The sequence below is a fragment of the Mirounga leonina genome, unplaced genomic scaffold, assembly GCF_011800145.1.
Source record: "Mirounga leonina isolate KUSES-001 unplaced genomic scaffold, KU_Mleo_1.0 Mir_91, whole genome shotgun sequence".
NCBI lineage: Eukaryota > Metazoa > Chordata > Mammalia > Carnivora > Phocidae > Mirounga > Mirounga leonina.
The window spans coordinates 26,066,453-26,090,671 of record NW_023270839.1 but is presented as its reverse complement, the minus strand read 5'-3'; the positions used below and the strand labels follow the sequence as shown (position 1 = coordinate 26,090,671).

The 24,219-nt window shown below is 38.8% G+C and overlaps 1 protein-coding gene across 1 annotated transcript in view; it reads left to right on the top strand.

Moving 5' to 3' along the window:
- Positions 1 to 24,219, top strand: part of ATP8B4 (ATPase phospholipid transporting 8B4 (putative)) — a 265,650-nt gene that overhangs the window by 6,661 nt on the left and 234,770 nt on the right. The window contains exon 2 of the mRNA XM_034994445.1: positions 12,840 to 12,908. Within this exon, the coding sequence (XP_034850336.1) occupies positions 12,881 to 12,908 (28 nt within the window). The 5' untranslated portion in view covers positions 12,840 to 12,880. The remainder of the gene's footprint in view (positions 1 to 12,839; positions 12,909 to 24,219) is intronic.

Genomic DNA, 24,219 nt, shown 5'->3' with positions numbered 1-24,219 from the left:
GTTATACTACTATTAGCTCAGGAGACTGGTAATATAAAATAAGAATGACAATTTATTAATTTAAAACGTGAAATGTAACTGTCAGGAGGACCAGGATGTTCACTTTGGCAGGCATGACTAGTGCACTGTTTCCCTATAGACAGACTTCTGTGGGAAAGCAAGTTATTACCAGCCGGTTGCTTGGTGATCATGGAATTGGAGCAGGGGGAATTAACTATAATAACTTGATTGTTGAATGGCCTCAGGTCATTAAAGGGACTCTCCATTTTAATCATTTGTTTAAAATGTTGAGTCACCTGCACTCAGGTGTACCCATTTCTATAAGTAGAGACCTTGTGAAATCATATTATGGACAGGATGCTCTCTTCTGCATATAGCTGCTTAAGGAGCATTTCTAACTTCGATGTCTTGTTATCACCCTCAGTCTCTAGGTGTCTGAAACTATCTCCTTATTTTCCCTGAACAAACTAGAGCCTTCCTTTGACTTTGTCATATTTTCCATTAGAAGAATTATATTTTGTAACCAAGATTCAAAACCTAAATTGGAAATGTAAAAAAAAAAAAATCTCATGGAATCATAACTTTCAATCTTTTCAAAAAAAATCACTCATTGCCTTTAAAAATGAACTAATATACATAAAAGCCTTTAGCTATTACTTAGCCATTAGCTACTCCTTTCTCTCTTCATCTTTTTCCATACCTCTTTTTTAAAAAATATTTATTTGAGAGAGAGAGAGAGAGAGAGCATGAGCAGGGGGAAAGGTAGATGGAGAGGGAGAGGCCAACTTCCCCGCTGAGCAGGGAGCCTGATGCGGGACTCAATCCCAGGACCCTGGGATTATGACCTGAGCTGAAGGCAGACACTTAACTGACTGAGCCACCCAGGCACCACTATACCTCTTTTTCTTATTACATCCCACCCCCCTCCCCCATCCATCCGGCCATGACTTTCACACAAGGAAACCACCATTTTAATCCCTTGCATAAGAAGAAACCAAGAATTAAATAAGACCTACCAGCAGCTTTCCTTTTTCTATTTCCTCTCCTTTGGGGTAATATCAAAAACAATGTATTCATATAGATACATTTTGCTTCAGCATTTGGAAATGGTTGAATTTCAGAATCAGAAGTTCCTACTTCTAGAGCTAGATTTAACATACTAGCAAACCTTTTCTCCCACCTGATTTGTCTACTCTATTTCCTTAGACCTTAACTGGTCTGAAAGTTCAACAAAAGATGACTTTTCTTTACTCTGACATCTTTTCGAATTAGAGTGTCAGCTGGGGTATTATGGTGAGTTGATAAATGTCCAAGAATGAAAGCACTAAATTTCACTTCCTAAAAGTTAAACTAGAATCTGCTACATTAGTGTGAATCCTCTGTTAAGTATGCCTGGACTTGCTGCTGTTACAAGGAAAATACTAGATTGGAGGAAACACAGGCCTGAAGGTCAGTTCTTAATTTTTTGTTATAACTTCATGTTTCAGGGAGTGAAAACACTTGAATAGGATCATTAGTAAGAAAAAACTTTCATATGTCTTGTAGAAATATTAATTTATACAATTGTGATTATATTATCACTCTGGATTAATTATAAAGTGGAAAAGATTTTCTACAAGAGTCAAAACAGCTAAAATTCACAAAATGAATTTATTCAGTATCTTTAAAATAAAAAAAGGCTTTGAAGACATTTTGGAAGATGGTATTAGGGAAATTAAAAATATGAAATAACTATATGGCTTAGAGGTCGTTTTAGGAAGGATGTGGTATTGCTTTATGTTTGTTTGCCTAGGAGCTGTTAAAATGAGAAGTGCTTGCAGAAGTATCTAAAATAAGAGGGAAGGGGTGATATCATGGATATATATGTTTTGGTTACATTTATATAATATATTTATCTTTTGAACTGGTTATTTGTTAGTACTAATCCATCAAAGCAATGTCGCAAACCATTAAGAAGAAAGAATAAGTTGGCCAGTGGCCAGTACCCTTATTAAGTTCCTGAGAGATTGAATTTCTTTCTTCTGCCTACATTCTAATTGCCACCTGTCAGGGTGTAGAGTCCCTTTTGCCCTCTTGCTTAAAGAATCATTCTTCCTTTCACCTGCTCCTGGGACTCTGAGCCCATGAAAACACAACATGTTGATTTAGTCTCAGGAGAGAATTTTAAAGCCCTAACAAGTTGGGTTAGAACTTGTGGATGAGCCTTAACTGTCTGGCCAGATGGGGCCACCAGAACCAGATGTCATTGTCACTGAATCCATTCATCCTTCTCCCTGCTCCCATTTTGTATCTGTTGTGACTGTTTTTTAGAACAAAGTCCTTGGATGAAAACACACTTTTATCCATATTATTTCTTTTTAATTTCTTTTATTTTATTATTTTTAAAGACTTTATTTGAGAGAGAGCACGTGGAGAGCAAGCACAAGTGGGGGAGGCAGAGGGAGAAGCAGGCTCCCCGCTGAGCAGGGAGCCCCATGCAGGGCATGATCCCAGGACCCTGCTGAAGGCAGACACAACCGACTGAGCCACCCAGGCACCCCTATCCTTATTATTTCTTGCAGGAAGGCCTTACCTCAAAAAAAATCTTTCAGTGCGTCTTGTCTTAATTTAATTAATTTATTATTTTTTTATTAAATAGCTAGAGTGCCTCCTTTTGTTTTCCTCCAGGCTTTGCAAATTTCTTTCTTCTTTCTGTTGGTCTTCAGTTTGCCTGCAACACTCTTCCTATTGCTAAGCAAATGTTCATCCTTGAGGTTTTTCCTAGGCTGGAGATGGGGGGTATAAAAGAGGATGGGGATGGGCCAGGAGGCCACCAGAAAGTCATGGTGGCCTCCAGCTTGGGAAGATCTAAGACATTCTGGCATGTGGGGTTGGGTCCTGGGAAGTGATAGTTGCTAAAAGGGAAGTGGCTTTACACTTACTGTGGTGAGCATTGAGTAATGTATAGAATGTCAAATCCATATGTGGTACACCTGAACCTAATATAACATTGTATGTTAATTATACTTCAATACAGGGGCGCTTGGGTGACTCAGTCGGTTGAGTGTCTGACTCTTGCTTTCGGCTCAGGTCATGATCTCAGGGTCATGGGATCGTGTTAGGCTTCGCACTCACTCTCTTTCTCTCAAATAAATCTTTAATTATACTTCAATACAAAAAATTTAAAAAGGGAAGTTCCTTTTAATGTCTGAAAGCCCTTGGTCCTTTCCTAAATGAAATTGAAGACCTCATTCATTCTTTCATTTAGCAAATATTTATTGAGGATTACTATATGCCAGTCATGCATTAGATACTAGAGATATAGCTATGGACCAGACAGATGAGATCCCTGCCCTACTGGCGTTTGTAGACTAATGAGGACACAGCCAATATAATGTAATAGGCAAATATGTTCTGGAGTGATAGGGGCTCTCGTGGGAAGTTCTGGATTATATGAGAGCACATACAGGTGCCCCTAGCTCTGATCTGGGGGACCAGAGAGGCCTTGTAGAGGAAGTGATATATGAATTGATATTGGAAATATAAGTAGGAGTTAGGTTAAGGGGTTGGATGGGTTAGGTGATTATAGGCAGAGGGAAGAGCATGTGTTGGGCTCCCAGATGGAAAGAAGCTGAGCTGAGTATTTCTGGAGTATAGACATGATGGGGTACAAGGAGGAGTGGGGGCAGTGAGGAGAGTGATGGGAAATCAGGCTAGAAAAATGAACAGGGACCAGGTTGTGGAGGGTCCAAGGAGTCATGTTAGAATTTGATCTTTTTTTCCTAAGGCCAATGGGAAGTGATTGGAGGGTTTTCATCAGGGGTGTGACAGGATGCCATTTACCTTTTGTAAAGATGACTCTGCTTCAGGGTGGACCCTGGTTTATAGGTGGCTAAGGCAGGAGCAGAGAAACCTGTTATGAGCAATGCAGGGAAAAGCAATCACTCATCAGCAGGCATTCCTAGAGGCAAGCAGATGTCTGGGGCTGTGGTGGTTGGGGCGGGGGGGGGTGGTGCTCATCTTGGGCAGCAGAGTTGGTAGAAGGTATTGGGGGGAGAAATAGAAGAGTTAGTAATAATTAAAATAAATAATAAATAAATAAAATAATATTTAAGGACTTATTCCTGCTTCTAGCAGCACCTGGCAGCATTTCCCCCACTTTCTTGTGTAGATTCGTTATTTTTAGTAACCTGTCCCTAGACAAGCAGTGGGTGTCACCAGGTGTCAGGGGTCCTGTTTGTCAGGCACATTCGGGAGTAGCTGTGCCCTCAGCAGGTTGCTGCTTTTCCTGGGGGTGGCAGAAGGCCCTCATGGATCTGGGGCCACCACAGGGAGAAATAGTGATGGTTTCAGGCTTTTTAGACTCTGAGATATTTGTAGTGGAGCAGTGGCTGTTGATGAATTTCCTCTGCATCCTCTTTTCTTGGAACTGCTAAACCATAAGCATTGACTGTTTCTCCCATGACTGACTAACTACTACTTTATGTGCATCCTGCCACAGCAATTCTTTGAGCAGGAAGCGAATAAGTCATTTCTCTTTCAAACTGAAAGAACTTGTATTCAGTACCTTTGCCTACCCTATCATGTGTTTGCAAAAGTTCCTGAGTTCATTTCTATAGTCGTTCAGGTTCTAAATGTTTGAAATCATTTGTTTGCCCCTTTCTTTATTCTCAATCTTCTAATAGAGTTTACCATAATTAGATCATAGGTAGGGAAAAATGGAAAGGCAATAATGACATTATTCTGGCTTTCCGGGTAACTACCTGGAGAAGACTATACACAGAATGAACTGAGGAAGATTTTTGAAGTATGAGCCTGGCCAGCCAATAATTTCCTCTCACATGTAGCTCCTGTAATTTAGCAGTGGTTCCCAGTGCTAGCTCTGGAAAGGAATAATCTAATGACACTTGATAAAAAGCAGATGCTGTAACTTCATCCCTGATATATTCTGATTCATAGGGTTTGGAATACATTAGAAAATTGGGTTCAATTTTAATGCCAAATTGAATGGCACACTTGGGCTTATCTTATGTTGTTTCACATAGCATATAATACAGATAGATTAGTTTTGTGTAGAGTTATTCTTTTTTTTTATTATGTTATGTTAATCACCATACATTACATCATTAGTTTTTGATGTAATGTTCCATGATTCATTGTTTGTGTATAACACTCAGTGCTCCATGCAGTACGTGCCCTCTTTAATACCCATCACCAGGATAACCCATCCCCCCACGCTCTTCCCCTCTAAAACCCTCAGTTTGTTTCTCAGAGTCCATAGTCTCTCATGGTTCGTCTCCCCCTCCGATTTCCCCCCCTTCATTTTTCCCTTCCTGCTATCTTCTTCTTCTTTTTTTTTTTTAAACATTTAATGTATTATTTGTTTCAGAGGTACAGGTCTGTGATTCAACAGTCTTACAAAGTTCACAGTGCTCACCATAGCACGCATCCTCCCCAATGTCTATCACACAGCCACCCCATCTCTCCCACCCTCCACCTCTTCAGCAACCCTCAGTTTGTTTCCTGAGATTAAGAATTCCTCATATCAGGGAGATCATATGATACATGTCTTCCTCTGATTGACTTCTTTTGCTCAGCATAATACCCTCCAGTTCCATCCACATCATTGCAAATGGCAAGATTTCATTTTTTTTGATGGCTGCATAATATTCCATTGTATATATATACCACTTCTTCTTTATCCATTCATCTGTCGATGGACATCTTGGCTCTTCCATAGTTTGGCTATTGTGGACATTGCTGCTATAAACATCGGGGTGCATGTACTCCTTCGCATCCCTACATTTGTATCTTTGGGGTAAATACCCAGGAGTGCAATTGCTGGGTCATAGGGTAGCTCTATTTTCAACTTTTTGAGAACCTCCATACTGTTTTCCAGTGTGGCTGCACCAGCTTGCATTCCCACCAACAGTGTAGGAGGGTTCCCCTTTCTCTGCATCCCTGCCAACATCTGTCATTTCCTGACTTGTCAATTTTAGCCATTTTGACTGGTGTGAGGTGGCATCTCATTGAGGTTTTGATTTGGATTTCCCTGATGCCGAGGCATGTTGAGCACTTTTTCATGTGTCTGTTGGCCATTTGGATATCTTCTTTGGAAAAATGTCTGTTCATGTCTTCTGCCCATTTCTTGACTGGATCATTTGTTCTTTTGGTGTTGAGTTAATAAGTTCTTTATAGATTTTGGATACTAGCCCTTTATCTGACATGTCATTTGCAAATATCTTCTCCCATTCTGTCCATTGTCTTTTGGTTTTGTTGACTGTTTCTTTTGCTGTGCAAAAGCTTTTTATCTTGATGAAGTCCCAATAGTTCATTTTTGCCCTTGCTTCCCTTGCCTTTGGAGATGTTTCTAGGAAGAAGTTGCTTCGGCTGAGGTCAAAGAGGTTGCTGCCTGTGTTCTCCTTTAGGATTTTGATGGACTCCTGTCTCACATTGAGGTCTTTCAACCATTTGGAGTCTATTTTTGTGTGTGGTGTAAGGAAATGCTGCAGTTTCATTCTTCTGCATGTGGCTGTCCAATTTTCCCAACACCATTTGTTGAAGAGACTGTCTTTTTTCCATTGGACATTCTTTCCCACTTTGTCGAAGATTAGTTGACCATAGCGTTGAGGGTCCATTTCTGCACTCTCTATTCTGTTCCACTGATCTATGTGTCTGTTTTTGTGCCAATACCACACTGTCTTGTTGATTGCAGCTTTGTAATAGAGCTTGAAGTCCGGAATTGTGATGCCACCAGCTTTGCTTTTCTTTTTCAACATTCCTTTGGCTATTCGGGGTCTTTTCTGGTTCCATACAAATTTTAGGATTATTTGTTCCATTTCTTTGAAAAAAGTGGATGGTATTTTGATAGGGATTGCACTGAATGTGTAGATTGCTCTAGGTAGCATTGACATCTTCACAATATTTGTTCTTCCAATCTATGAGCATGGAACGTTTTTCCATTTCTTTGTGTCTTCCTCAATTTCTTTGAGTATTTTATAGTTTTCTGAGTACAGATTCTTTGCCTCTTTGGTTAGATTTATTCCTAGGTACTTATGGTTTGGGGTGCAATTGTAAATGGGATCGAATCCTTAATTTCTCTTTCTTCTATCTTGTTGTTGGTGTATAGGAATGCCACTGATTTCTGTGCATTGATTTTAAATCCTGCCACTTTACTGAATTCCTGTATGAGTTCTAGCAGTTTTGGGGTGGAGTCTTTTGGGTTTTCCACATAAAGTATCATATCGTCTGTAAAGAGTGAGAGTTTGACTTCTTCTTCACCGATTTGGATGCCTTTTATTTCTTTTTGTTGTCTGATTGCTGTGGCTAGGACTTCTAATACTATGTTGAATAGCGGTGGTGATAGTGGAGATCCCTGCTGTGTTCCTGACCTTAAGGGGAAAGCTCTCAGTTTTTCCCCATTGAGAATGATATTCTCTGTGGGTTTTTCATAGATGGCTTTTATGATATCGAGGTATGTACCCTCTATCCTTATACTCTGAAGAGTTTTGATCAAGAAAGGATGCTGTACTTTGTCAAATGCTTTTTCTGCATCTATTGAGAGGATTGTATGGTTCTTGTCCTTTCTTTTGTTAAGGTATTGTATCACATTGATTGATTTGTGGATGTTGAACCAAACTTGCAGCCCAGGGATAAATCCCACTTGGTCGTGGTGAATAATCTTTTTAATGTACTGTTGGATCCTATTGTCTAGTATTTTGGTGAGAATTTTTGCATCCATGTTCATCAGGGATATTGGTCTGGAATTCTCCTTTTTGTTGGGGTCTTTGTCTGGTTTGGGATCAAGGTAATGCTGGCCTCATAAAACGAGTTTGGAAGTTTTCCTTCCATTTCTATTTTTTGGAACAGTTTCAGAAGAATAGGTATTAATTCTTCTTTAAATATTTGGTAGAATTCCCCTGGGAAGCCATCTGGCCCTGGGCTCTTGCTTGTTGGGAGATTTTTGATGACTGCTTCAATTTCCTTAGTTGTTATCGGTCTGTTCAGGTTTTCTGTTTCTTTCTGGTTCAGTTTTGGTAGTTTATACATCTCTAGGAATACCTCCATTTCTTTCAGATTATCTAATTTGCTGGCATAGAGTTGCTCATAATATGTTCTTATAATTGTTTGTATTTCTTTGGTGTTGATTGTGATCTCTCCTCTTTCATTCACAATTTTATTTATTTCGGTCCTTTCTCTTTTCTTTTTGATAAGTCTGGCCAGGGGTTTATCAATCTTGTTAATTCTTTCAAAGAACCAGCTCCTAGTTTCGTTGATCTGTTCTGTTCTTTTGGTTTCTATTTCATTGATTTCTGCTCTGATCTTTATTATTTCCTTCTCCTGCTGGGTTTAGGTTTTATTTGATGTTCTTTCTCCAGCTCCTTTAGGTGTAGGATTAGATTGTGTATTTGAGACCTTTCTTGTTTCTTGAGAAAGGCTTGTATTGCTATATACTTTCCTCTTAGGACTGCCTTGCTGCATCCCAAAGATTTTGAATAGTTTTGTTTTCATTTGTTTCATTTTCATTTGTTTTCATGAATTTTTTAAACTCTTCTTTAATTTCCTGGTTGACCCATTCATTCTTTAGTAGGATGCTCTTTAGCCTCCATGTATCTGAGTTCCTTCTGACTTTCCTCTTGTGATTGAGTTGTAGTTTCAAAGCATTGTGGTCTGAAAATATGCAGGGAATGATCCCAATCTCTTGGTACCAGTTGAGACCTGATTTGTGACCTAGGATGTGACCTATACTGGAGAATGTTCCATGGGCAGTAGAGAAGAATGTGTATTCTGTTGCTTTGGGATGGAATGTTCTGAATATATCTGTGAGGTCCATTTGGTCCAGTGTGTCATTTAAAGTCTTTATTTCCGGGGCGCCTGGGTGGCTCAGTCATTAAGTGTCTGCCTTCAGTTCAGGTCGTGATCTCAGGGTCCTGGGATTGAGTCCCACATTGGGTTCCCTGCTCTGCGGGAAGTCTGCTTCCCCCTCTCCCACTACCCCTGGTTGTGTTTCTGATCTCGCTATCTTTCTCTCTCTCTGTCAAATAAATAAATAAATCTTTAAAAAAAAAAGTCTTTATTTCCTTGTTGATCTTTTGCTTAGATGATCTGTCCATTTCAGTGAGGGGGGTGTTAAAGTCCCCCACTATTATTGTATTGTTGTCGATGTGTTTCTTTGCTTTTGTTATTAATTGGCTTATATAATTGGCTGCTCCCATGTTAGGGGCATAGGTATTTACAATTGTTAGATCTTCTTGTTGGATAGACCCTTTAAGTATGGTATAGTGTCCTTTCTCATCTCTTATTATAGTCTTTGGTTTAAAATCTAATTTGTCTGATATAAGGATTGCCACCCCAGCTTTCTTTTGGCGTCCATTAGCATGGTAAATGGTTTTCCACCCCCTCACTTTCAATCTGGGGATGTCTTTGGGTCTAAAATGAGTCTCTTGCAGACAGCCTATCGATGGGTCTTGTTTTTTTTATCCAATCTGATAGCCTGTGTCTTTTGATTGGGGCATTTAGCCCATTTACATTCAGGGTAACTACTGAAAGGTATGAATTTAGTGCCATTGTATTGCCTGTAAGGTGACTGTTACTGTATATTGTCTGTGTTCCTTTCTGGTCTATGTTACTTTTAGGCTCTCTCTTTGCTTAGAGGACCCCTTTCAATATTTCTTATGGGGCTGGTTTCGTGTCTGCAAATTCCTTTAGTTTTTGTTTGTCCTGGAAGCTTTTTATCTCTCCTAGTTTCAGTGACAGCCTTGCTGGATATAGTATTCTTGGCTGCATATTTTTCTCATTTAGTGCTCTGAATATATCCTGCCAGTCCTTTCTGGCCTGCCAGGTCTCTGTGGATAGGTCTGTTGCCAGTCTAATGTTTCTACCATTGTAGGTTACAGATCTCTTCTCCCAAGCTGTTCTCAGGATTTTCTCTTTGTCTCTGAGACTTGTAAGTTTTACTATTAGATGTCGGGGTGTTGACCTATTTTTATTGATTTTGAGAGGGGTTCTGTGTGCCTCCTGGATTTTCATGCCTGTTTCCTTCCCCAAATTAGGGAAGTTCTCTGCTATAATTTGCTCCAATATACCTTCTGCCCCCCTCTCTCTTTCTTCTTCTGCTGGGATCCCAATTAGTCTAATACTGTTTTGTCTTATGGTATCACTAATCTCTTGAATTCTGCCCTCGTGATCCAGTAGTTGTTTATCTCTCTTTTTCTCAGCTTCTTTATTTTCCATCATTTGGTTTTCTGTATCACTAAGTCTCTCTTCTGCCTCATTTATCCTAGCAGTTAGAGCCTCCATTTTTGATTGCACCTCATTAATAGCCTTTTTGATTTCGACTTGGTTAGATTTTAGTTCTTTTGTTTTTTCCATAAAGCGTTTCTCTTATATCTTCCATGCTTTTTTCAAGCCCAGCTAGTATCTTTATAATCGTCATTCTGAACTCTAGTTCCGACATCTTACTAATGTCTGTATTGATTAGGTCCCTGGCAGACAGTACTGCCTCTGTTCTTTTTTTTGAGGTGATTTTTTGTGTCTTGTCATTTTGTCCAGAGGAGAATAGATGAATGAGAGAGCAAAATGCTAACAGGGTGACAATGACCCCAGAAAATTATACACTAAACAAATCAGAAGAGACCTGAAACTGGGGGAAAAGAAAGGGAAAGAAAGAAAAAAGAAAAAAAAAAAAAGAAAAAGATAAAGTTAAAAACAAACAAACAAAAACAAAAAAACCCCAGAATATGATCAAATATGATCAGGCTCGTGCATAGATCAGTGCCACACACTAGATTTTGGGCATATTTTGGTCTGTTAGAAGAAAGTGCTTCCCAAAATTTTAAAGAAAGAAAAACAGATATATACAAAAGTAAGGGTTAATACGATGAAGGGATGGCATATGACTGTAAAGGTGAAAATTATAAAAGATTTTATAAAAGGAATTGATAAGAAGCTGGTTGAAAAACGAAGAGGATTTAAAAAAAAAAGGGAGAGAATGTGATTAGGCAGGAGACTAGAACAAAGCCATACACTAGAGATTTAGGGTATATTTTGATATGTTAGAAGATATGTTATCTCAGTTTCTTCTAACATGTCAAAATACATTACCCAAGTCGAAATCAACATATCTTTAATTTTATTTTTATTTTATTTTATTTTTATTTTTTTTAAAGATTTTATTTATTTATTTGAGAGAGAGAGAATGAGAGAGAGCACGAGCGGGAAGAGGGTCAGAGGGAGAAGCAGACCCCCTGCTGAGCAGGGAGCTCGATGCGGGACTCGATCCTGGGACTCCAGGATCATGACCTGAGCTGAAGGCAGTCGCTTAACCAACTGAGCCACCCAGGCGCCCCAACATATCTTTAATTTTAAACAGAGAACAACATACATATATATACACACACACACACACACACACAGATACATATATACCAAAAATAAGGGTAACTACTATGAAGGGATAGAATATGACTCTTAAAATGAAGGAAAAAAAGATTTTTTAAAAAGGGATTGATAAGATGTTCACTGAAAAAGGGAAAAAGCAAAAGAAAAAAAGACAGTTTAAAAAAAAATTAAATTTGAAAGACTAATGAATCATGGGAAAAAATCCATGAATTCTATGTGCAGTATTCCCCTAGCGCTGGAGTTCCGCCGTTCTCATTGATCGGTAAACTTGGTCTTGGCTGGCTGTTCTTGCTGATCTTCTGGGGGAGGGGCCTGTTGCCGTGGTTCCCAAATGTCTTTGCTGGAGGCAGAATTTCCCCACCCTTGCTGGTCCGGGCTAAGTAATCTGCTCGGGTTTGCTCTCGGGAGCTTTTGATCCCTGCAAGCTTTCTGTGCAGCTTTGGAGGCCGAGAGTGAAAATGGCGGCCTCCCGATCTCTACCCTGGAGGAGCTGAGAACTCGGGGCCCGCTGCTCAGTGCGCCCCCAGAGAAAAGCAGTCTATCACTTCTGTCTCCCCGGTCTCTGGCCGCCTTCTGTGCTCACCCGGCCCATTACCAAGTGTTTCTGTCTCTGGCACCCGACTCCGTGTGGAGTCTCCAAACCCAGCAGATCCCTGCCGTGCGCTCCCGCAGCACTCCTCCCGGGGGAGGAAGGGGAGTCTCCCCGGATCTGTGGCTTGTTGGGTCCCTGCTGGTGGAGGAGTGGCCCCACTGTGCCGCGGCTCATGGTTTATGGCAACCCTGAACTGAGAGCCCACTCCTCGGCTCTGTTTCTGCAGCTGGCTTCCCTGCTCCGATACGTGGGAGCTCTGCCGTACTCAGGCACCCTCTGTCTTCCTGTGACCCCGAGGGTCCTGAGTCCACACTGTCCCACGAGGGTTCCACCCTCCACTTAGCCACTGGAGCGACGTCCCTCAGCGGAGCCGACTTCTAAATGTTCCGATTTTGTGCTCTGCTGCTCTATCACTTGCCAGAACTGGCCAACGGAGGCCCCCTCACCCACCATCTATCCTCCCAAGTATCGCCTTGGATTCACTTCTCTGCATGTCCTACCTTCCAGAAAGTGGTCGCTTTTCTGTTCAGACAGTTTCTGCTGTTCTTTTCTTCAATCTCCTTGCGCACTGGGAAAGATAAACAGGATAATCCAAAAGACTCCTATGCAGTCACAGGAACCTGGAGCCTTCATCACGAAAGCCCCATCGTCGCACGCCTCGAACTCTGGCCAAGCATCCACCGCCTGTGTAGAATTATTCTTATCTAGTTAGATTTAAACCTGATAAATGGAATCTCTTATTCATTATTGTGCCAATGATTCCTAGTCATCTAGATTTGACTAGGAAGAAAGTTAAAAGGTGGAAATTTATGGTTTGTGAGCATTTTAAAAATACTGATGTTGTGTACTTTTCTTGTTTTCTATGTAGGCCAACTGTTGAAACCTGGTGAAACATAATCAGCTACAATAATGTTCTGCAGTAAAAAGAAATCACTTGGTAAGTACTGAGCTCTTCAGATGATATAAAGTGAAGATGACATAATTTTTATTTTACTTTTTAAAATTTGACTTCATTTTATTTTGTGGAGGTATAATTTATATACAAAAAACCACATCAATCTTAAGTGTTCAGTTTGATGAGTTTTGACAGTTGTATACACCTGTCTAATTACCATCCCAAAACAAGATACAAAAATTTCTACCACTCCAGAAAGTTTCCTTGTGCCCTTTAAAAAATTATTTTTAATTGAAGCATAGTTGAAATATAATATTATATTAGTTTCAGTTGTATAACAGTGATTTGATACTTATATACATTATGAAATGCTCATCACAGGTATAATTACCATCTGTCATCATGCAGAGTTATTATATTATTACTTGTATTCTCTATGCAATACTTTATATTCTTGTTACATCTTTTATAACTGGAAGTTTGTACTTTTTAATCCTCTTCACCTATTTTGCTCATCTCCTCACCCCCCAATTCTGTCTGGCAACCACCAGTTTGTTCTCTGTATTTATGAGTCTGTTTCTATTTTGCTTTGTTTATTCATTTGTTTTTTATATTCCACATATAAGTAAAATCATATGGTATTTGTCCTCTGTCCGACTTATTTCACTGAACTTATTACCCTCTACGTCCACTCATGTTGTCACAAATGACAAGATTTCATTCTTTCTAATGGCTGAATAGTATTCCTGTGTGTGTGTGTGTGTGTGTTTGTGTAGCATATCTTTATCCATTCATATATTGGTGGACACTTAGGTTGCTTCCACCTTGGCTATTATGAATAATAGTGCAATAAGCATAGGAGTGCATCTATCTTTTTGAATTAGGGTTTTTATTTTCTTGGGGTAAATAACCAGAGGTGGAATTGCTGGATTGTATGGTATTTTTATTTTTAATCTTTTGGGAAACCTCTATACTGTTTTTCATAGTGGTTGTACCAATTTACTTTCCCACAAACAAGTGAATGAGAGTTCCCTTTTCTCCATATCTTCACCAACACTTCTTATTTCTTGTCTTTTTGATTCTATTCTGACAGTTGTGAGGTGATATCACTGTGGTTTTGATTTGCATTTCCCTGATGCTTGGTGATATTGAGCATCTTGTCATGTGTCTGTTGGCCATCTGTATATCTTCTTTGGAACAATGTCTCTTCAGGTCTTTGCCCATTTTTAATCCGATTTTTAAAATCTTGAGTTGTATGAATTCTTTATATTAACTCCTTACCAGATATATCATTTACAAATATCTTCTCCCATTCAGTAGGTTGTCTTTTTTTTTTTAAGGTTTTAAAATTTATTTTAGAGTGAGCTGGGGTGAGGGGGAGAGGGAGAGAGAAACTTTAGCAGACTCTACACTGAGTGTGGAGCCAATTCAGGGCTTGATCTCATGACCCTGAGATCACGACCTGAGCCAAAACCAAGAGTCAGATGCGTAATTGACTGCGCCACCCAGACAACCCTGTCTTTTCATTTTGTTGATGGTTTTCTTCACTGGGCAAAAGCCTTTTAGTTTGGTGTAGTCCCAGTTGTTCATTGTCATCTGCAAATAGTGACAATTTTACTTCTTTACCAATTTGGGTGGCTTTAATTTCTTGTCCTTATTTGCTGCGGCTAGGACTTCCAGTACTATGTTAAATAAAAGTGGCAGGAGTGGACATCCTTGTCTTTGTCCTGATCTTAGAGGAAACATTTTCAGCTTTTCATCACTGAGGATGATGTTAGCTGTGGGTGTGTTATACATAGCCTTTATTATGTTGAGATACGTGCCCTTTATACCTACTTTGCTGAAGTTTTAATGAATGTTAAATTTTGTTGAATGCTTTTTCTGCATTTGTTGATATGATCATATGATTTTTATCCTTCATTTTGTTAATGTGGTGTGTTAACACTGGTTGATTCATGGATATTGAATCATCTTTGCATCCCTGGAAGAATCTTCTAAGAACAAGGATAGTCTCCTATATTACCACAATACTGTCACTATACCCTAGAAATAAAACATTGATAAATAACATAGATTCCATTTCTCCATCTGTCCCTAAAACATCTTATCTCTCAGAGCTGGGTTTTTTTTTTTTTTTTTTTTTTTTTTTGGTACCGTTATCTAATAGATGTTTAGACATTGTGTTTGGCTTTTAATCCCTTTATTTTCTTTTATATTTAGAACAGTTTTTCATTATATAGAATTTTGGAAAAGTCCAGTCCAACTGCTAAATAGATTTGGCACAAAAATCGAATAAAAATATTTGATTTTTAATGGGCAATGAATTAACTGACAGTGTTTTTATGAGGAATGCAACTTTCTGATCTTCCTTCCTTATTTTATTTTATAGACCACTAGTCATTGCTGTGTAATGAGGCTAAATGTTTTGGCCACATATCTGGGTCTATATCTGCTTTGGCACAGATTATCAGAGAAAGCTGATACCATCATCAGCAATATCATGATTGGGAATGATACGTCTTTGGGTTACATCAGTTCCTACAGATTTCGTCATAGACTGGAGAGCTATTATAACCTGTTTATATGCTATGCAGTCAACCAACATCTTAAGCCCCTATGATATGCTAGGAAGTGCCAACCTTTCTTGACTTCAAATAGATTTTTACAGTTCAATAAAATACATGTGTCCTCACACAGTTGTTAAGTTTACAGTAGCAATGATAACTTAAAAATAGTTTGCTAGACATTACTACAAGTGGTATATTTGCCAGAGGACCACAGACTGGAGAACTTCTAATCAGCCTGGGGTTGTCAGGGGGAAAAGTCGTGAAGAAATGATATTTTACCTCAATGAGATATTGAATATCTGCAACAAAAGTGTACTTATATTTATATAAACTTCCACAACATCATCAGGAAGCTTGGGCCATAGATGATATATATATGAAAATATAACAAGCTGAACGTGGTGTTGTGGGGAAATAATGTTTCTCTCATATATGCTTTATTATTTATTGTCACCATATTCATATGTCTCATATTCTTTAAGATGTAAAAAATTCCAGCTAATTGACTCAGATATTTCAAACATTATTAGTCTATTTTCTGTTTGTTTTTTTAAAATTTTAATTCCAGTATAGTTAACATACAGTGTTATTTTAGTTTCGGGTGTACAATATAGTGACTCAACAATTCTATACATTACTCAATGTTCATCATAAGTGTACTCTTAATTTCCTTCATCTGTTTCACCCATCACCCACCCCTGCCCTCTGGTAACCATCAGTTTGTTCTCTATAGTTAAGAGTCTGTTTTTGGTTTGTCTCCTTTTTTTCTTCATTTAATTTTGTTTCTTAAATTCCACATATGAGTGAAATCATCATGTATTTGTCTTTTTCTGATTTATTTTACTTAGCATTATACTTTCTGGCTCTGTCTGTGTCACTGCAAATGGCAGGATTTCACTCTTTTTTATGGCTGAATAATACTCGTGTGTGTGTGTGTGTGTGTGTGTATGTATACATACACACACACATGCACTATATATATATACCACTTCTTTATCTAGTCATCTACCAAAGGACACTGTGCTGCTTCCACAGTTTAGCAATGTAATAATGCTGCAATAAACAGGGGTTGCATGTACCCCTTCAAATTAGTGTTTTTGTGTTCTTTAGTTAAATACCCAGTAGTGGAATTAGTGGATCATATGATAATTCTATTTTTAATTTTTTGAGGAACCTCCATATTGTTTTCTTCAGTGGCTGCACCAGTTTACATTCCTACCAACTCTACACAAAGGTTCCTTTTTCTCTACATCCTCACCAACAATAGTTGTTTCTTGTGTTTTTGATTTTAGCCATTATGATGGGTGTAAGGTGACAGCTCATTGTGGTTTTGATTTGAATTTCCCTGGTGATGAGTGATGATTATCTTTCCATGTGTCTTTTGACCCTCTGTATGTCTTCCCTTGGAGAAATGTCTGTTCATGTCTTCTGCCCATTTTTAAATTGGATTATTTGTTTTTTTGGCATTGAGTTATATAAGTTCTTTATATATTTTGGATACTAACTCTTTATTGGATATTTCATTTGCAAATATCTTCTCCCATTCAGTAGGCTGTCTTTTTAGTTTTGTTGATTTTTCATTTGCGGAAGCCTTTTATTTTGATGTAATCCCAATAGTTAAACTATTTTTGCTTTCATTTCCCTTGCCTCAGGAGACATAGCTAGAAAAATATTACTACAGCTAATATGTAAGAAATTACTGCCTGTGCTCTCTTCTAGGATTTTTATGGTTTCAGGTCTTACAATTAGGTACTTGGTCCATTCTGAATTTATTTTTGTGTATGGTGTGAGAAAATGGTCCAATTTCATTCTTTTGCCTGTAGCTATCCAGTTTTCCCAACACCACTTGTTGAAGAGACTGTCGTTTTCCCATTGCATATTCTTTCCTGCTTTGTCAAAGACTAATTGACCCTATAATTGTGGGTTTATTTCTGGATTTTCTATTCTGTTCCATTGATCTATGTATCTATTTTTTGTGCCAGTACCAAACTGTTTTGATTTTTATAGCTTTGTGGTATATCTTGAAATCTGGGGTTGTGATACCTCCAGTTTTGTTCTTCTTTTTCAAGATTGCTTTGGCTACTCAGGGTCTTTCTTTTTTTTATAATTTTTTTTATTATGTTATGTTAGTCACCGTACAGTACATCATTAGTTTTTGATGTAGTGTTCCATGATTCATTGTTTGTGTATAACACCTAGTGCTCCATGCAATACTCAGGATCTTTCAGTACAAATTTTAAGATTATTCTAGTTCTGTGGAAAATGTTCTTGGCATTTTGATAGGGATTGCATTAAATTTGTAGGACATTTTAACAATATTTGTTCTTCCAATACATGAACATAGATTATCTTTTCATTTGTTTGTGCTGTCTACAACTTTTGTCATGAACATTTTATAGTTTTCAGAGTACAGGTCTTTCACCTCCTTGGTTAAGTTTATTCCTAGGTATTTTATTATTTTTGGTGCAATTATAAATGGGACTGTTTCTTGATTTCTCTTTCTGCTACTTTATTATTAGTGGAGTGAAATGTAATGGATTTCTGTATATTGATTTTGTATCCTGTGACTTTACTGAGTTCATTTATCAGTTTTAGTAGCTTTTTTTTTTTTTTAAAGATTTTATTTATTTGAGAGAGAGAGAGAGAGTGCGAGTGAGCATGAGAATGGGTGAAGGGGGTGGGCAGAGGGAGAAGCAGACTCCCTGCTGAGCAGGGAGCCAGATGTGGGGCTCAATCCCAGGACCCTGGGATCATGACATGAGCCAAAGGTAGCCGCTTAACTGACTGAATGTGGAGCCCGAATCAGAGCTCAATCCCACAACCCCAAGACCATGACCCAAGCTGAAATCAAGAGTTAGATGCTCAACCCACTAACCCACCCAGGTGCTCCGTCTCTAGTAGTTTTTTGGTGGTGTGTTTAGGGTTTTCTATATATAGTATCATGTCATCTGCAAATAGTGAAAGTTTTACTTCTTCCTTACCAATTTGGATGACTTTTATTTCTTTATGTTGTCTGACTGCTGTGACTAGGACTTGCAGTACTATGTTGGATAAAAGTGGTAAGAATGGACATCCTTGTCTTGTTCATGATCTTGGCGTTTTGATAGGGATTGCATTAAATTTGTAGGACATTTTAATAATATTTGTTCTTCCAATACATGAACATAGAATATCTTTTCATTTGTTTGTGTTGTCTACAGTTTTTGTCATGAACAGTTTATAGTTCATGACTATAGATCAGGAACAAGCAAAAGCTCTCAGTTTTTCCCCATTAAGGATGGATGTTAGCTGTGGCTTTTTCATAGATGGCCTTTATTATGTTGAGGTATGGTTCCTCTAAATCTACTTGAAAGTTTTTATCATGAGTGGATGTTGTACTTTGTCAAATGCTTTTTCTGCATCTATTGAAATGATCATATGGTTTTTATTTCTTTTACTGATGTGATATATTACGTTGATTGATTTGCAAATATTGAATCACCCTTGCATCCTGGGAATAAGTCCCACTTGATCATGGTGAATGATTTTTTTAATGTATTGTTAGATTTGGTTTACTATATTTTGTTGAGGATTTTTGCATCTGTGTTCATCAGAGATATTGGCCTGTAGTTCTCTCTTTTTTTGTAGTGTCTTTATCTGGTTTTGGTATCAGAGTAATGCTGGCCTCATAGAATGAATTTGGAAGTTTTCTTTCCTCTTCTATTTTATGGAATAGTGTGAGAATAATAGGTACTAACTTCTCTTTAAATGTTTGGTAGGAGCACCTTGGTGACTTAGTTGAACGTCTGACTCTTGATTTCGGCTTGGGTCATGGTCTCAGGGTTGTGGGATCAAGCTCCGCACTCAGCAGGAGTCTGTTTCTCTCCCTCTCTCTCTGCCCCTCCCCATGCTTGTGCATTCTCTCTCTGTCTCTCTCTCAAATAAATAAATAAATCTTAAAAAAAATTAAATGTTTGGTAGACTTCATCTGTGAAGCCATCTGGTCCTGGACTTTTGTTTGTTGGGATTTTTTTGATTATGGATTAAATTTCCTTGTTGGTAATTGTTCTGCTCAACTTTTCTATTTCTTCCTGCTTCAGTTTTGGGAGATTACACATTTCTAGGAATGTATCCATTTCTTCTAAGTTGTGCGGTATGTTGGACTGTAATTATTTGTAATATTCACTTATAATCCTTTGTATTTCTGTGGTGTTGGTTGTTATTTCTCCTCTTTCATTTCTGATTTTGTTTGAGCCTTTTTTTTTTTTATGTATTTGGCTAAAGGTTTACAAATTTTGTTGATCTTTTTAAAGAACCAACTCTTGGTTTCATTGATCTGTTCAATTTTTTTTTTTTTTGGTTTCTATTTTATTCTTTAATCTTTATTATGTCCTTCCTTCTACTTCCTTCCTTCTACTTCTAGCTGCTTTAGGAGTAAGGTTAGGTTTTTTTGAGATTTTTCTTGCTTCTTAAAGCAGACCTGTATTGCTATAAACTTCCCTCTTAGAACAGCTTTTGCTGCATCCCAGAGATATTGGACCTTTGTGTGTGTGTGTGTGTGTGTGTGTGTGTGTGTGTTTAAGAGTCTCTCTCTCTCAAATAAATTAAATAAATAAATAGCATGCATGAGTGGGGAAGAGGGGCAGAGACAGAGGGAGAGGGAGAAACAGACTCCCTGATGAGCAGGGAGCCTGATGTGGGATTTGATCCCGGGACCCTGAGATCATGACCTGAGCCAAAGGCAGATGCTTAACCGACTGAGCCACCCAGTCACCCCTGAACTGTTGTGTTTTCATTTTCATTTGTCTCCATGTATTTTTCCGAGCTCCTCTTTGATTTCTTGGCTGACCCATTCATTGTTTAGTTGCTTGTTATTTAGCCTCCATATATTTGTTCTCTTTCTAGATTTTTTCGTCTGGTTGAGTTCTAGTTTCATAGTGTTGTGGTTGGAAAAGATGTATAGTATGACTGCAATCATTTTGAATTTGTTGAGTCTTGATTTGTGGTCCAGTGTGTGATCTATTCTGGAGAATGTTCTATGTGCACTTGACAAGAATGTGTATTCTGCTGTTTTAGAATGTAATGTTCTGAATAGATCTGTTATATCCATGTGGTCCAATGTGTCATTCAAAGCCACTGCCTCCTTGTTGATTTTCTGCTTCGATGATCTGTCCACTGATGTAAGTGGGATGTTAAAGTTCCCTAGTATTGTATTACTGTGTATTCATTCCTTTGTTATTAGCGGCTTTATGTATTTGGGTGCTCCCATGTTGGGTGCATAAGTATTTACAATTTTATACCTTGTTGGATTGTTCCATTTATGATTGTATAGTGTCCTTCTTTGTCTCTTTTACAGTTTGTTTTAAAGTCTATATTGTCAGATATAAGTTTTACTACCTCAGCCTTATTTTTACTTCCATTTGCATGGTAAATTCTTTTCCATCTCTTCACTTTCAATCTGCATGTGTCTTTAGGTCTGAAATGAGTTTCTTGTAGGTGGCATATATATGGGTTTTGCTTTTTTATCCATTCTGTCATGCTGTGTCTTTTGATTGGAACATTTATTCTATTTACATTCAAAGTAAATATTGATATGTATGTACTTATTGCCATTTTGTTGGTTTTATGGTGATTTTTGTAATTCTTTTTTCTTCTCTTGCTCTCTTCTCTCACAGTTTGCTGGCTTTCTTTAATAATATACTTGGGATTCCTTTCTCTTATTTTTTGCATATATATTATCAGTTTTTTGTAGTTACTGTTAGGTTATATATGACATCTTATGCCTCCTATAGTGGTCTCTAATAAGTTGATGGTTGCTTAAGTTTGAACCCATTCTTTAGTCTTCTCCCCAACCCCCCACGTTTCAGGTATATGGTGTCATATTTTATATCTTCGTTTTGTGATCTCTTGACTAATTTTAAAAAATATACCTATTTTTATTTCTTTTGTGTTTCCTACTTTTACTCATACTTGTGGTTTTTCCTTTCTACTCAGTGAGTGCCCTTTAACATTTCTTGTAGGGCTGATTTAGTGGTATAAATTTCTTTAGTTTTTGTTTGAGAAACTCCTTTTATTTTTTATTTATTTGTCAGAGAGAGAGAGAGAGAGAGCATGCATATGCACAAGCGGGGGAGTGGCAGGCAGAGGGAGAAGCAGGATCCCTGTGGATCAAGGAGTCTGATGTGGGACTCAATCCCAAGACCCTGGGATCATGACCTGAGCCAAAGGCAGATGCTTAACCAACTGAACCACCCAGGCATCCCTGTCTGAGAAATTCTTTATCTCTCCTTCTATTCTGAATAATAGTCTTGCTGGATAGAATTCTTAGCTGCAGTTTTTTTTTTTTTCTTTCATCACTTTGAATATATCATGCCACTCCCTTTTGTCCTACAAATGGTCTACCAAAAAATCAGCTGATAGCCTTATGGCGTTTCCTTTGTATGTAACTGTTTTCTTTTCTCTTGTTGCTTTTCAGGTTTTTTCTTTGTCACTACTTTTTGCCATTTTAATGACTATGTGTCTTGGTGTGGGCCTCCTTGGGTTGATTTTGTTGGGGGCTCTCTATCCAGGTGGATTTGTTTCCTTCCCAGATTTGGGAAGTTTTCAGGTATTATCTCTTCAAATTAATTTTCTGCCCCCTTTTCTCTCTCTCTTCTCCTTCTGGGGTCCCCATAGTGCGAATGTTGTTATGGTTGATGGAGACTGAGTTCCCTACATCTATTTTCATTTTTTAAAAATTATTTTTTCTCTCTCTCGTTCAGCTTGATTGTTTTCCATTACTTTGACCTCTAGGTAGATGATCTGTTCTTTTTCTAGTCTACCATTTATTCCATATAGTGTATTTTTTTGTTCCATCTAGTATATTTTTAATTTTAGTTATTGAGTTCTTCATCTCTGATTGGTTCTTTTTAAAGTTCTTTTTCTTTTTGTTGAGGGTCTAATAGAAGTCCTCCATTCTTTTCTCAGGTCATGGGAGTATCTTTATCACCATTACCTTAAATTCTCTGTCAGGCATATTACTTATTTCCATTTTGTTTAGGTCTCTTGCTGTGATTTTGCCCTGTTTCATTTGAGGCATATTCCCCTGTCTCCTCATTTTATGTAACTCTCTGGGTCTGTTTCTATGTGTTAGGAGGATTAACAAGATCTTCTGCTCTTGAAAGTAGTGGCATTATGAAGAAGTCCTTTAGTGCTCTCCAGTGCAATGTCCCTTCTTCACTTGGTGTTTCAGAGATATTTCCTATGTGTATTGTGTACACCATGCTGTTGTGGCTGAGCCACATTTGCCTTCAGTCCGGTCATCTGCAATGGCCCTCTTTGCTTGTTGTGGGTAGGGTTTGGTTCCTGTGTTGTTAGTGATCCAGTCTGGGGCTGCATTGGGCTTAGGTTGACTAGGCATTTGCCAGAAATGGAATAGTACCAAACTGCAGGGAACTTTCCCTGTGTTGTCCCCTCAAAAAGTTTGTGGGTGGGGCCTGTAGTCAGACCACATGTCTGTCCCCAGCCCATCCTGGGCCATTGTTGAAAGGGTGTGTGTGGTTATCTTCCCCTCTCCCTGAGGGCAGGAATTACTGTGGAGTGCTGCCAGCCCCTATTGGGGCTGCTTGCACACTGCCAGGTTTGTGACACCACTTTGGGTGGGTTCTGGCCAATGGCGCATTGGAGGGGATGGATCCACAGAAGCACTGGGGGTGGGGCGCTGGTATTAGCAAAGGTTGTACCTGGGTCTGGTTTGAGAGGGAACCCGGAGCAAGCTAGATAGCAAGTGTTGGTGCTGTGCTGGTTCCTGTAGGGATCCCTGTGTCTAGGCTGAGGGGAGAGGGAGGGAAATGGTGTCCATCAGCTCCTCTGTTCCTTGAGAAGTCTCCCAAGGACCACGGCTTCTCCATTACATTCTTTGGAATCAGTAAACAAGTCACCCTGCTGTAAACTCCAGGTGTTTTTCAAACTGCTTCTTCTATGCTGTGTGTCCTTGGGGATATTTATTGTGCTGTCTCTTTTAGGGTAGGGACTCAGTTCCCTATTGCCCTCCCTCCAGGCTTTCCCAGAGTGGAACAGGTGGATTTTTGGAGTTCCAGGTGTTAAGCCCTGCTGACTGTAAGAACTTGAGAAATTATGCCCCTCTGGTTTTCAAAGCCAAATGTTATGGGGATTTTCTGGGCCCAGAGTGCCTGTTGTGAGGGTCTGTTTCTTTCCAATCCCTGCACCCATATTGCCCCTCCCCTTCTGTAACAATCGCATAGGTCTTTTGAGGTTCTGACCACATCTCTGCCCTTCCTATCCTCTTTGGTGTGTCCTCTTCTCTACATTTAGCTGTGGAGAGTCTGTCCTGCCAGACTTCTGGTGGTTTCTGGGTTATTTACACTCATGTGGGTGTTATCTGGTTTGTATCCCTGGGGACAAGGTGAGCTATGGTTCTCCTGCACCATCTTCTCCAAAGTTCTCTGTTCTTGGTAATTCACCCTTTCTATGTAGCTTTAGGGGAGGCCCAAGACAAATCATTTTAAGGCATATGAAGACCATTATTCTTGTGTAAAATTCTTGAGATTTCATGTAGTTTGGTAACATGGGAAGGAAAAGAAGTAGATATTAGAGGTTTTCTTTAAACTGGCTGAAGCTGTTCTTGGTTCCAAAATGTGGAGGTTGTGGAGCCAGTATGCATCACTCCACAGGGAAGCCCTCGGTATGTTTATGGGGTGTAGAGTAGGTCACGTTATGTCTATCATTGGCATTCTGTTGGCCCCTTCCCCATAAAATATTAAAAAGTACGTTTTACAGTTGTGTGGGTATAAAGACAAATGTAATCC